The 13,618-nt window shown below is 54.1% G+C and overlaps 1 protein-coding gene across 1 annotated transcript; it reads left to right on the top strand.

Annotated features, from left to right (window-relative positions):
* Positions 1–2,407: 2,407 nt before the first annotated feature.
* Positions 2,408–12,524, top strand: REN (renin; the record flags this gene model as incomplete). The annotated part of the gene is made up of 9 exons (XM_082861854.1): positions 2,408–2,487; positions 5,565–5,715; positions 6,271–6,394; positions 7,001–7,119; positions 8,102–8,298; positions 10,672–10,791; positions 11,201–11,345; positions 11,640–11,738; positions 12,363–12,524. 9 exons carry the CDS (start codon positions 2,408–2,410, stop codon positions 12,522–12,524), a joined length of 1,197 nt encoding a protein of 398 aa, XP_082717980.1.
* Between the last annotated feature and the right edge of the window lie 1,094 nt (positions 12,525–13,618).

Raw genomic sequence — 13,618 nt, 5'->3', positions numbered from 1 at the left:
GGATGTGATACCCAGTGTCTGGTCTCAGGATCTGAGCCCCACAGGAGTTGAGGGGGTGGGCCGAGAGCAGCACATGAGAAGACCATCTTCTGGTCCCTGCAACTCTGGTCTATAGTTTGACAGTTGTGTCTTTCCTGGGGAAGTTATTCCCTCTTCTTATTCACACTTGTACCCACTGCTGGTCCCAGGGTCAGTACTCACATGTGCCGCACCCACTGGCAGGAGACAGGGATGTGGGCAGGAAGGGCATTTTTGGTTGGAGAGTACCTGGGGCCACAGAGGGCTTGGCCGGCTGTTGGGACCCCCAGCCCTGCCTTTGCCATAGAAGAGTCCTGAGTACTGACCTGAAATACGGGTGAGGGTCCTGCTGCACTGTGCCGGCATCTAAACTGCAGTGAGGACGGGGCTTTAAAGAGCTCCCTCTCCCCCACAGAAAGCTCTGTGGGCTTGGCAGACCCAGCCACAGCCCAGCACCCCTCTCCTTCGCATCCCATTGGCTCTGCCGGTCATCTGTGACACACACAGCCCCAGAGAGGAGCCCAGAGTCACAAGGCAAAGCGCTCAGCTTGTCCTTCCCTAAGTTCTCTGAAGCCTCAGCTTCCTGTTTGAGCAGAGGGTCCCCACTTCACAGAGCTGTGCAGAAGCCATGGTGTTCATTTCTGTCACCTTTGTAACTCCAGCATCTAGAAAAGTGTCTAATATATAAGAAATGCTCAGTGGATACTTGCTAATAAATGAAAGAGCACCGAGACCTATAGGGATGCTTAATAAATATTTATTCAATCTGACAAGAGAGATGTTCCCACTTTGAGGTGTTCTTAAAAGTTCTCCCCTGCCCTCAAATGCTTCCCCCAATGCCAAACCACAGGGCCTGAGAATTCTCCGGTGAGAATTTATACCAAGAAACACCAAATTCTCCCATCACTTGGTAAGGGTGTTATAATTTCAGAGATCCAAATGCATTAGTTAGACAACATGTTGGTAACAGAGATTAGCGCCTCTGGTTAAGTTCTTACTGCCCACAGTCGGTGCAGAGAGCAGTGCCCTGAATACACAGGACTGGGATACTAGAGTGTCTACCCAGGAGGGTGCCCTGGGGCCACCCAGCAGCTGCTTCATCTTCCAGATTGGAGAACTGAAGCCCAGAGAGGGGAAGGGGTTCCCACGTCACACAGCAAGTTGGTGGTAGAGTCAGAACTAGAAGCCGAGTCCCTGACAGCGATGCCAGGGCTTCTCGCACTGCTCATCACGGTTCACCAGGCACTCATTTGATGAGTATTAAGCACCACTCTGGGCGAGAGGCAGATGTACACAGAAATAATTCCAAGACAGGACAGTTGAGGTCTGTGCTCTCACAGAAGGCTCGTGTCTGCACTGTGGGAGCCCCCAGCAGAGACAGTCAATTCCAGGCTGAATCCACGCCTGCTTCACGGAGGAGATAGTGATATTGGAAGTGGGCCCTAAGAGTGAGCAGGGAGAAGCCAGGAGAGGACATCCTAAGCTGAATAACTAGCACCCATCCTGGGATTTAGGGGCCAGGTGAGTGTGTGGTGAGCTGCCCTTGACCGCTTGTAAGCTACAAGAAAAAGGGAAGGGGGCAGAGACAGAGCCCAGAAAGGAGTTAAGGCCAAGCAGAAAGAGGAGGAGGGGTTGGAAGAACAGCTGCCCCACCTCGCTCTTTGGCAGAAGCCTCCCCACATCCCCAGGGCTGCCCTTCCCTTCCACCAATACTAGGTCAACTGAGGATGGACACACGCCCCCTGCCCCTAGGTGCCTACTTCCAGAGGAAGGGCTGTGCTGCACTTTCCCGTAAACAACCACTGCCGAAGGAGACGTGGAGGGAAGCAGCATCTGGCTCTGTCAGGGAACGAGCCAGGAGGGGTCACCCATGTTCCAGATGGGAACACTGAGAGGCAGCCTAGGAGAAGCTAGGCAGGGGCACAGCCAAGGTTAACCCAGAAGACAGAGCTACAAAGGCAAGGGGTGAGGGAGACTGGCTGAGGGACTGGAAACCCGGGTTCCATGCTTGTCCCAGCCCTGCCCTTGTCCCCTAGCAGTGTTGTTTCTCATCAGCCTGTCTTCCCTGAGGGGTCACAGGGCCAGGCCGAGACAGGGCTACTGGCGTCACTGGGCACAGCCTTGCTTTCCCACAACCTTCCTTCCTCTGGCCCCCCTGCTCCGCGTCAGAAGCCTGATCACCCTTCACCCACTTAGCTCAGTCCCACGGAGGGATTTATTACTGGCTGCCCTGCCATCTGCCCCACGGTAATAAATTAGGGCAGAGCAGAATCTCAGGCATCCCAAGTGTGGAGCGTACAAAAGGAGAAGGGTCCTTCAGTGGATCCCAGAGAGAGCTGGGACACAGGCAAAGCGTGGACCCACGGGAAGCGTGGACCAGTGGAGCAGAATGCCTCGCTGGGGACTCCTGCTGGTGCTCTGGGGCTCCTGCACCTTCGGTCTCCCCGCAGACACTGGCACCTTCAGACGGTAACTGGGAGAGAGGGTGGCAGGGGAGAAGGGATCCTCATTTTCCTAACACCTAGGCTTTCAGATATGTGATGTCACCCAGTTCTCACCACCAGCAGGGCAGCAAGGTTTATGGTTCCATTCAGAGAGGTCAGGTGACTCGCCCAATATCACACAGCCAGCAGTGGCACTAGTTAAGCCTGGAAGCAGTGTCTTTTGATCCCTGACCAGAGCTTTCACTTCCTGCATAGATCACCACGCTAGGCAGTGGGGGCACCCAGGGATGACTGAGACATACTCCCTGCCCCTCAGGAGCTCACAGCCTAATTACTAAGAAGGGTGCAGTACAGTTAAGTCTACCAGGGAAGCAGCACAACACAGTGATTAAATGCAAGGCTTCCAGAATTGGGTAGTCTTGTTTTAAATTCTGCTCCACTAGCAGAGCCAACTAGCTCTGGAACCACGAGCAAGACAGTGAACCTCTCCAGGTCTCAGTTTACCATTTTTAAAACACCTATTTTACAGAGCTGCTTTGAAGACTGAATGAGATATTGCATGTAAATCCCTCGGCCTGGTGCAGGCACCCTGTAAAAACCCAGCTGTTATCATACTCCAGGGTGATTATCACAACTGTTAAAAGAAAGGCTTAAGGCAGCCCAAAGGTGGGAGGAGAGAGACCTAACATCCATGTTTGGTGCCAGGCCCTGTGGGAACAAGCAATTCTTCAAGGCTGCAGAAGGGCAGAGGCAGGGGGGTGGGGGGCCTGTGGAGAAAGGGTTTCAGGTTGGGGAGTGCAGATGGGACCAGAAGACCTGAAGGTAAGAGGGCAGGTTTTAATAACAGTAATAGTTGCTAAGTCTGTAAAATGCTGAGGAATTCACAGGATCGTTTCCCGTATCTCATCTCAAATCATCCTCCAAACAACTCAGCAGTCCCATTTTGCAGCTGGGGACACTGAGGCTCCCGGAGGTCACAAGTAAGAGGCTGAGCCTGGGCACGCACTGGGCCCTTTGTTTCCAAAGCTGGTTTCCCCTGCTCCAAGGCTCATGGAGAGTAGCTGCTGGGTTGGGGGCATGGTGTGAGAGAGCTGGGGGCTTCCCAGCAGCAGCGTGTGCCTGAGCGCGGCCCCACCCCCAGGATAAAGGCAGGGAAAGGTGGAAACATTCTCCCTTGTTCTCTTCAGAAAGAGAAGAAGAATGGAATTGGGCCAAGGTGAAGAGGGAGTCAGGCTTTTAAAACATACTTACAGGAATTTTGCTACCTGCCATGTGCAGGGCATGATGCAAGGCTCTTTGAGAGATCCAAACAGCAGACCCCATTCTCAAGGCGTGTCCTTGCCTTTTACATACACAAATGCCTTTTACTTACTGAGCAGTGGGCAGCTTGCTTAATCTGCAAAGTGCTTCTCCGTGGTAGGTACTACCATTCAGTCCATTGTTACCGAGGAGTTAATGGGAGCTCAGGAAAGGCCCAGAGAGGTTAGGTAAATTGCTCAGAATCACGCTGGTAGGAAGAGATTCAAGCATGTCCCCACAACCACTGTGCCCTCAGCACCAGGCAGCATGAGGCTGTGCAGTGCTGGCTGTGAGCGCCCCGCGAAAACAGAGCAGGAGCCCAAGCAAAGGTGAGGCCATTGTGGAGGGAGTTCATGGGGCAAGTTCCCGGGGACGGGGACGGGTGTGCGTGCTAGGCTTCCAAGGATGAACATGCTGGGGTGTGGGGAGGGAAGGGGAAGGGGAGAAGGAAGGGACTTCCTAAAAGGAGAAAGGTAAAAGCAAAGGTCCAGAGCTGAGGTTGTTCATAGTAAATAGTGGAAAATGAGCCCTCCTTGGGGTCAAGCCTTCTCTGCCCCTCCATTGTCCCATCTGTAAAATGAGAATAGTAAAATTACCCAGCTCATGAGATGGCTGAGAATCAAAGAAGATCATAATTGTGGAAATACTTTGTTGAAGAGCAGACTATGTTATGAATTTGACAAGTCATTTCCGTTAAAATATTATATCGACAAGCGTGAAAGTTGCCTTCATGTTTGTGGGCATAATGGGGTACACAGAATACATGGGGTGTGAGCAGGAAAGGATAGTGCCAAGTACAGAATAAGAAAGAGGGATACTCCAGACACTGGGCTGCAACCCTGGGACCCCCCCACCAACAGCTCAGGACATCCTCCAGCCTCTGGCACACAGCCTTTGTGTCAGAGCCCAGGGGACCCTATATGGGAAACAGGGCTGAGCACGCTGCTTTAAATGTCTGCTGCATCGCTTCTGAGGCACCTCACTCCTTATCATAAAGTGAGGATAACGACAGCCAGCTTGCAGAGTTGTCATGAGGCTTACATGGGTGGGGTGGCGTGCACAGTGTTTGGCATTCACGTGGTGGCAGCTCAGTGTGCTGTGAGTTTCCCAGGTCTAATTCTGCCTCCCAAAGCTGATAGGAAAGTGTCAGGACAAGAAGCCGAGGAACTGGGACTTAGGCTTCAGAAGGCACATCTTTCCAAGGACAGGCTGCACAGGCACTCTGGAGACGCCCACCTCTCCCCCACCGCATCCAGTTCAATCGGTCCACTCCACCCCACGGTCCTGGCTGGGCGCCCGCCCGCAGCATCCCACAGCCCCCACAGGCCACTGAGGGTGTCTGCTGCCACCTGCAGGCCCCATGTGGCACTGCCCCCTCCTGCCCCGCCTTTAGAGGGGCACTCCCAGCCTTCAACTCCTTAGAGGGGAAGTCAGTGCTGTTTCCTCCTCTGTCTCCTGGCCTGCTGGAGCTCCTTGAAGGCAGTGATGATCTTTATATCCTAGTATCCAGCACGGTGCAGGCACAGGGTAGGTGTTCAACCTGTGAATGAATGAATGAACAAATGGCCTTGCAGTGATAAGGATCAAAATTAGACAACAGGAGTTAGTTGAGGGTTATTTAATACCAGCGTAGGTGACCATGGAGGTTTGTAAATTCTCCTTTAGAGGCCTAAGGGCTCAAGAGTGATTCTTAGGTGCCTGGGCTAAGGTTAGGGGTAGTTGTATCAGAAGCTTCCGGAACTCTACCATTATTATGGGGCAGGACAGAGCCCTTCTACTTTTTCTTACTGCGTCACGGGCCAGGATCTTCCTCAAGAAAATGCCCTCCGTCTGGGAAAGCCTGAAGGAGCGAGGCGTGGACGTGGCCAGGCTGGGTGCTGAGTGGAGCCAGCTCACCAAGACACTCTCCTTTGGCAACCGCACCTCCCCTGTGGTGCTCACCAACTACCTGGATGTGAGTGCCCAGCTCGGTCCCTTGGCCCCCACCACCTGCCCTCTCCTTTTTCTCTCGGGCCTAAGGCTTTCTTTGCCCTTTTTGAGCACCTCACGAAATTCCCATTTCACAGCTGGAAAGCCTGAGGCACAGAGGGCAGGAAGGAGCCCAGAGGCAGGGTCAGGTTTGGAACTCAGGAATCCAGGCTCTGGGCCCCAAGCCCAGGTGTCAGGGGTGGGCAGGAGGGGTGTATGACCTCAGATGCAGGTTTCTGTGACCTGGCTCAGTGCAGCTTGACTACTTACTGCATCAGTGGTTCCTTAAGGCTTGGGGCACCTTCCTGCTTCATTTGCAGTACTTTTATTTTGCCCTCTTGTCTCATCGAGCCTCCCACTTCCTGGGAAGTCATAAGACAGTGCTAAGCCTCCCACCCCATCCCTGCTGGAAAATGGAAGCCCAGAGAGGCTGCGTGATCTGCCTGATCTGGCCCCAAGTGCCAAGGGGGTATCAGGCAAGACCCCAAGTCCCAAGCCTCCCCAAGTCCCTCAAGCCACCTCTTTCGTTTCATCGCTGCAGACCCAGTACTATGGCGAGATCGGCATTGGCACCCCACCACAGACCTTCAAAGTCATCTTTGACACGGGCTCAGCCAACCTCTGGGTGCCCTCCACCAAGTGCAGCCCTCTCTACACGGCCTGTGGTGAGACCCGGGACCTGGGGTGCCTCTTCAAAGCCCCTGCCCTGTCATGATTGGGCAGTCCCACCTCACACCCAGTTAAATCCCTCCTGCTACCACTTGAGCTGCTTCCTCTCTGCCTCTGCTCCCACTGCCCCTGAGAAGAGAGAAGAAGAAAATGTCCCCCATTTTTCTTATATGGCCACCAAGGTAAAAAAAAAAAAAAAAGCAGGCTCCAGGATCCCCCAGTCCACCCAGAAAGCCATTTCTCACTCCTCCTGAGATTGGGAGAGGACTGAATTCTCAGACCCATCACAGGCTCCTGGGCTCTGCCGTCCTCACCCTCCGTGAACTTACTGAATGCTTACTGTGACCAGAATCTTCTCCCCACCCTAGTGTTAGCAATTACTTTAAAATACTTCATTTGAGACAAAATTCTCAGAAACATGAGCACATTACAGGGGCCCGAGGTACACAGTCCTTGATTGATGAAACACATTTTCCAAGCCTCCAAGCTCAGGGCCACCCTGTCTCTGCACTCAGGCCTCAACGCATGGGCCATAGCCAGCGCCTGCCCCCGAGCCCCCTGCCTGGGCCTCCCTTGGCCCTGAGCCTATGTCTCCCTGCCAGAGATTCACAGCCTCTACGACTCCTCGGAATCCTCCAGCTATGTGGAGAATGGGACGGAATTCACCATCCACTATGGATCTGGGAAGGTCAAAGGCTTCCTGAGCCAGGACCTGGTGACTGTAAGTGAGGCCATCCCAGGTCATCTGACCTCCTGCCCTTCTTGTCCCTAGACGTCTCCTGCCACCCTAGGGCCTGTGGTTGGGGAAAGTGCAGGCCCATTCACCTTGGAGCCCGGAGAGCTGAAGAGCACCCTCCTCTGCCACTTCTCTCCAGAGCTGCAAAGCACCTGGGGCAGAGCAGACCTGAGCTCCTGGCTCAACCTGGGTGATCTGTGGAGGCCTTTCCATCTAACGCACTCATAGGGTTTGTCCCGAGCCCCACAGCCTGCAGTCAAGTAACCTGCCTGAGGTCACCCAGCTCTGACTGGGTTCTTAACTAGACCCTAGACTGAAATCCAGAGTCAGAGTCGGGGTCAGGGGTCAGGGGTCTTGTCATCCTTAAGGTCAGTGTCACTTTTGGAGTCAGGCTTAGGTTTTAAGGTCACAGTTGAGTTCAGAGTTTGGGATTAATGTCAGTCCTGGTTTTCACTGTCACTTGGCCTGTGTCTGACCCTCCTCCATGTCTGGGTTTCTCCAGCTACTGCTCTGACAGAGTTAGGGGAAGGGTACATATGGAACTGAGAGGAAATCAGTGTGAGCCCTTACTCCCTCTTGTCCGTGAAATTAGGGAAAACGGATCATGAAGGGCAGGCCTGGCTGTGCTGGAGAAATCCTTGGCCCATCTTGGGGGTAGGGGACAAAAACCCAGTCCTGCCGATGTGAAAGCTGGGCCCTGGGGAGCTCCTGGCATCTTTTCTTCTACTACTGTTGCTTGGCAATACCACCTTCTCCGCCTCTGCCCCTTCCAGTCCCTCTGGACTCTGCTGCCTACATGTTTATTAGGAGAGGTGATATGCATGTAGTGTGGATGAAATGGTCTTACCCCAGATTCTCACACCCTGGGGCCTGTGTGCGCCTGGGGGCCCCAGTGTGGAAGCCTAGACCAGACCCTGGCCAGGGTACAGGCTGTGGGCTTGGTCTCCTCTGGTCCTTCCTCCAACAGGTGGGCGGAATCACAGTCACACAGACGTTTGGAGAGGTCACGGAGCTGCCCCTGATACCTTTCATGCTGGCCAAGTTTGATGGTGTTCTGGGCATGGGCTTCCCTGCACAGGCCATTGGGGGTGTCACCCCCGTCTTTGACCACATCCTCTCCCAAAGGGTGCTGAAGGAGGACGTCTTCTCTGTCTACTACAGCAGGTAGGCCTGGACTCCAGGGGCAGAGGCGGGGAGAGGGAAGGAGGCAGGAGAGCTGGGAGAGTAGGAAGAGAGTTCTGGGCCAGGATTTTGATGTATTCGGGATCAGGTGGTATTCAATCCATATCTAGAGCTATACTATCCAATATGGAAGCCGATGCTTAAATTAAAATTAATTAAAATTAGGCATTCAAATCCTTAGTCACACTACATATTTCAAGTACTAAGCGGCCACAGCGACTAGCGGCTACCACTTTGGATAGTACAGGTGTAGAACATTTCTGTCTTTGTGGAAAGTTTTTTTACTTTCTGTTCAGTTCAGCACTGCTCTAGAACAAGAGGAGAATGCAGAGTGGGGGTGATGGAACGTAAGGCATTGCCGTGACTGGCGGACCTCCCTGTAAGGGCCCTGGCTTCTCTCACATAGACAGCTGACTTCATTCATTCATTAATCCCTTCATTTATCTGCTCATTCACTGATTCAACAAATATTGGGCGCTGATATGACAAGCATTGTGCGAGGCTCTGGGGGTACAGCCATGAACACAGTGTACAAGACAGAGTCCCTGCCCTCACAGAGCTTACAGTCCGGCAGGGAAGACAAGAAACATTACAAAGTGATGGGCAACAACAGGGGACATGAGGCTGAAACTCCACGCTTTCAACTCTAGGCTGAGCTTATGTGCAGCTCAGCCAATCTTGGGGAAGCTGCTATCAGCTGTTGAGCAGAAATGTGATCTGCTCTCAGCTGTTCTGTATGAGCTGGAGACAAGAGATCATGAGGGTGAGAACAGGAGGCCAGTAGCAGCGAGGACAGAGGGGAGGGTCAGTGTCCAGAGAAATCACAGAGATGAAATGAAAAGGAGTGTCTGGTTTGATGAGAGAAAGGGAGGGATTGAGAAAAGGCCACCAATTGGCTGTGAGGGGCAGTCTTGGGAAGAGACGTTTTAGAGGCCAGGCAAGGGCAGATGGCAAGCAGTGAAGAGGTGGATGTGTGTCAGGAAGGCAAAGGCAGATGTAGGCTGCCCTGAGAAATTCGTCAGGGGAGGGAATGCCAGGTGGGGTGCAGACAGAGCTGCACAGAGAAGCAGGGAAAAGAAGGGTGGGTGTTTTTAAATGCTGGAGGATGCCTGAGTGTGCTTGCAGGTGGAGGAAGAAGCCAGTGGAAAGTGACAGGTTGAAAATGTAGGAAAAAGGAGGAGGTAACTGAGGGTATAGGAGCCTGGAGGCCATGGAAGGGAGTAGGATCCCAGCAAACAGGAGGAAGGCGGGCCTTGTTGAGGAGAGGGCCTACCTCTTCCTTTACACTGGATGAGAAGGAGGCAACATCCAGAGAGATCTTGAAGTTTGGGGAGAGAGGCAGAGGGAAATTGTGCTAGCACATATGCATATGTACTGGATTTATAAAAATGCAATTAATTGCACTTGCACCAATAACGTGCAACCTACACGCTGTGCACCCGTGTGCATGCACACTTGCCTTCTACTATGAATGTGGAAAATCCCATCTGTCTCTCTTTGTCTCTCTGTCTCTGTCTCTCTCTCTCTCACACACACACACACACACATAGAGGAAACCAGCCCTAAGGTAGGCCCTGAGCTTTGGGAGGCATCATGCCACCTGGAGGAGAGGAAAGCAAGGGGCACCAGCTTCAGATTGGGCACCAGGAGCCCTGGCTCCAGTCCCCCACTCAGGCAAGTGACTTCACCTCCTGGTGACTCCATTGCCTGTAGGGTAAAAAGAGTGTGTAATACCCACCCTGCCAAACAACAGGCTGGCGGGGCTCACCTGAAACAAAGTCTTCCTCTCTGCTGTGTCTCTTTCTCTGCAGAAATTCCAAGTAAGGAGACGGAAACCCCCCACTTGGCCCTGACCCTCCAGAGCACCTGGCCCAGAATCACACCTGCCACCTGCCCCAAACTCACCTCAGCAGACCCAGGCTCCACTGGAGGCCCAAGCTCTCTGCTCCACCTTCCCGCTCTCCTCATGTCCTTGCCCACCCCCACCGACAGCTCCCAGAGGCCCATCCCATGTCCCGTGCACCTGCGCAGCACACAGCTCCCCGAACCCAAGTGAGGGTGGGGCTGATTTGTGTCTTGTTTGCATTCTACTCACTGTCCGCGTGCCTGTTCCTTCTCTGTGACCTCTCTGGGGGTGCTCTATTGGGCGCAGCCGGACCATCCTGGAACCACCTCTGACTGGGCTTGGGAAGGGGCAAGAAAGGTGGAGAAGTGGCATGTTCTGCAGCTCCCTAGCCTTGCCGTCCGCCCCGCCTTCCTCTGCCCCACCCTGCACCTGTGCCCAACTTCCCTTGTTCCTGGGGTTACTGAGTCTCGAGGTTGTGGGTCTCCAAGAGCCTCTGATCTTCCCTTTAGGAATTCCCACTTGCTGGGGGGAGAGATCGTGCTGGGAGGCAGCGACCCCCAGTATTACCAAGAGAATTTCCACTACGTGAGCGTCAGCAAGACTGGCTCCTGGCAGATCAGAATGAAAGGGTCAGGAATCCTCAACCCTTCTCACTCTCTAAAAATGCTGCTGCTGCCGTGGGTGCGGTCTGGAAGGGGCAGGGTTACCATCCTGCCCTCTCTCCTAATGCAGCCGCTTCTTAAGGTCTGGCCAACACTTGTTCTCTGCCTGCTTTGTCCGGGGATGGGGAACACTGAGATATATGGTTCAGAGGGGAGGGGGCCTACTGGGAGGAAGCGGAGGGTCACTAAGCCACACGCCGAGGGAGGGGGCAGCACCTCTCTTCTTCCAGCTCATGCATTACCCCTCCTTCACTGAATCACTGGACCACCAGCACTCCCTCCCATCATCTGCCCTCACTCGGGAAAGCCATGCAGCCTGGTGGTGCCCCATCAGCCTGCTGTCCATCTGTCTGTCTGACTGTGTGGCCTTCCCCAGGGTGTCTGTGAGGTCGACCACTTTGCTCTGTGAGGAGGGCTGCATGGTAGTGGTGGATACCGGTGCATCTTACATCTCGGGTCCCACCAGCTCCTTAAGGCTGCTCATGGAGACCCTGGGGGCCAAGGAGCTGAGCACAGATGAAGTAAGGAGCTGGCGGGGAGGGCACTAGGGGTGGGGGGAGCACCACCTGGTCCAGGCCCCCAAATGACCCTAGGAAACATTCGGTCCCAAACGAGACCATTTCAGGCCTTCCTCTCCTGCCTCTCACATTCTTCCCATGTGTGGCTTGGTCCTTGGTCCCTGGGAGAGGGGATTGGGGACTTGGGGACTGTGCCCAGCCCTCTCCAGGAGAAGGGCCAGGCCACAAGCACAGGGCTGTGTCTGCTGGGGGACCTCCCACACTCAAAGGGGCTCCCTTGACCCTCCCCACCGCCAGTATGTCGTGAACTGTAACCAAGTGCCCACACTCCCCGACATCTCCTTCCACCTCGGAGGCAGAGCCTACACGCTCACCAGCGCGGACTATGTATTACAGGTGAGACTCTAGTCTGTCCCTCGGCAACAGGGAGGAAGGGTGGGCAGGGGCCCTCAAAAAGAGACAAGTTATTATGCACAGATTACCTGCTAGACCAGTTGTTCTCAAACTGGGCTGCGCATTAGGGTCACCTGGGAGCTTTTAAAAATCCCAGTAATAAGCCACATCCCACACCTATTGATACCTCTGGGGGTGGCACCTGGGCATCAATGTTTTCAAAACTCCCCAGGTGATTCCAACTTGCAGCCAAAGTTGAGGATCGCTGTGCTCACCTCCTGATCTCCATTCTCATCCAACGCCCCCAGTAACGTTATGCTCCTATACTCTTACCTGCTTTTTACGTTCCGTGGGTTTAGAGGTGTTAAATACCTTGTCTAGGACCAGAAGCTCTGCCAGACCGTAAGCTCCTGAAGGCAGTGCTGTGCCTGACGCATCATTAGCACCATCCAGCTTAGTGCCTGCATCTCGGAGGGGTGCGATCCATGATGGTTCAAAGGGCCAGCATGGGATGGAGGCCCGGTGTGGATGGGGGACAGGTGGGGGGATGCTGCTGAGGATGGCTGCTGGAGTCAGGCAACGTGGTTATCAGCTGGGCAGTGTGGAAACCCTCTTGCTTCCTGCCAGGACCCCTACAATAGTGATGATCTGTGTACACTGGCCCTCCACGGTCTGGACGTCCCACCGCCCACGGGGCCAGTCTGGGTCCTGGGTGCCAGTTTCATCCGCAAGTTCTACACGGAGTTTGATCGGCGTAACAATCGCATTGGCTTTGCCCTGGCCCGCTGAGGCCCTCTGCTGCCCTGTGGGTCCTGCCCTCAGCTCTAGCCCAGGGCTAGAGCACTCTCTGGGACTCTCCAACGCCTGCCTGTGCTTGTGCCCTCACTCAGGGACATGGAGCACCTCCTGGATGTGCGCCCTGCCCCCAGCACCAGCTCTTCCCTACTTTGAGGACAAACAGAATAAAGACTTCATGTTCACAACCCCACTGTACCTGGGTTAACTAGGGTTTGAAACAGAGGGAAGCACGACCAAGAGATCATGTGCAGACAGGAACGTGACAGAATGGCAAACTATACGTTCACTCACAAGCACAGGTTCCTGCGTGCAGGGCTGATGCCATCCATCTGACATCAGCGGGGTTCGAGTGGAGTTGAAGGTTTACACAACCTCAGGTGGGAAGTTTGCAGAGAGCCAGCCCCTTGAGGACCAGGGCTAACACTGTGGCAGTGGACTGTGGGCCAGAAAGATGGTCCCAGCTCATGGAAGCCAGCCTCAAGCTCAGGCTCTACGCTCAGGCACTGCAACCCCCCACCCCACACAGCCATTTACCCATGCAGTCTAAGGCACCAACACCTAAAAACGTAGAACACCAGAGATCCGACCGATGCTCCCTTTTTACATGTGGAGAAACTGAGGCTCAGAGAATGAAAGCATTTGGCCAAGAGTGCTCAGTGAAGTGTGAAGGCTGCCCGTCTGACTCAGGTCTGGGGGCTTCCCACCTTGCCACATAGAGTTGTACCTTCACAGGTTCAGAGCTTCACCCACCCTGGTATGGAGCCAGGTGCACAAGCACACAGATGTATGCACTGCTGTCTCCCATCTCACAAGACTTGGGACTCAGGCTGATGTCTTCTCCCACTCTGACCCCTTGGACGATCTGCAGGAGATGTGTAGCTTGGGGAATGAGAGGCAGCATCTACCTGAATGAAGCCACTGACACTGTCCCTCTTCGTGACAGCTGCTCACCCTTCTTTTGACCGAAAAAGGTGAGGCACTGAGTGGCCCACCCAGGGCCCAGCAAAGCTCGTACCTCTAGAATTACAGGCTCTTGGAATTGTATAGAACACCAGGGCCTCTCTAGGGCAGCACTCCCACACCTG

This window comes from Leucopleurus acutus (genome assembly GCF_964270905.1).
Source record: "Leucopleurus acutus genome assembly, chromosome: 2".
NCBI lineage: Eukaryota > Metazoa > Chordata > Mammalia > Artiodactyla > Delphinidae > Leucopleurus > Leucopleurus acutus.
The sequence above is the reverse complement of the archived record's forward strand: the minus strand, read 5'-3'. Positions and strand labels throughout refer to the sequence as shown.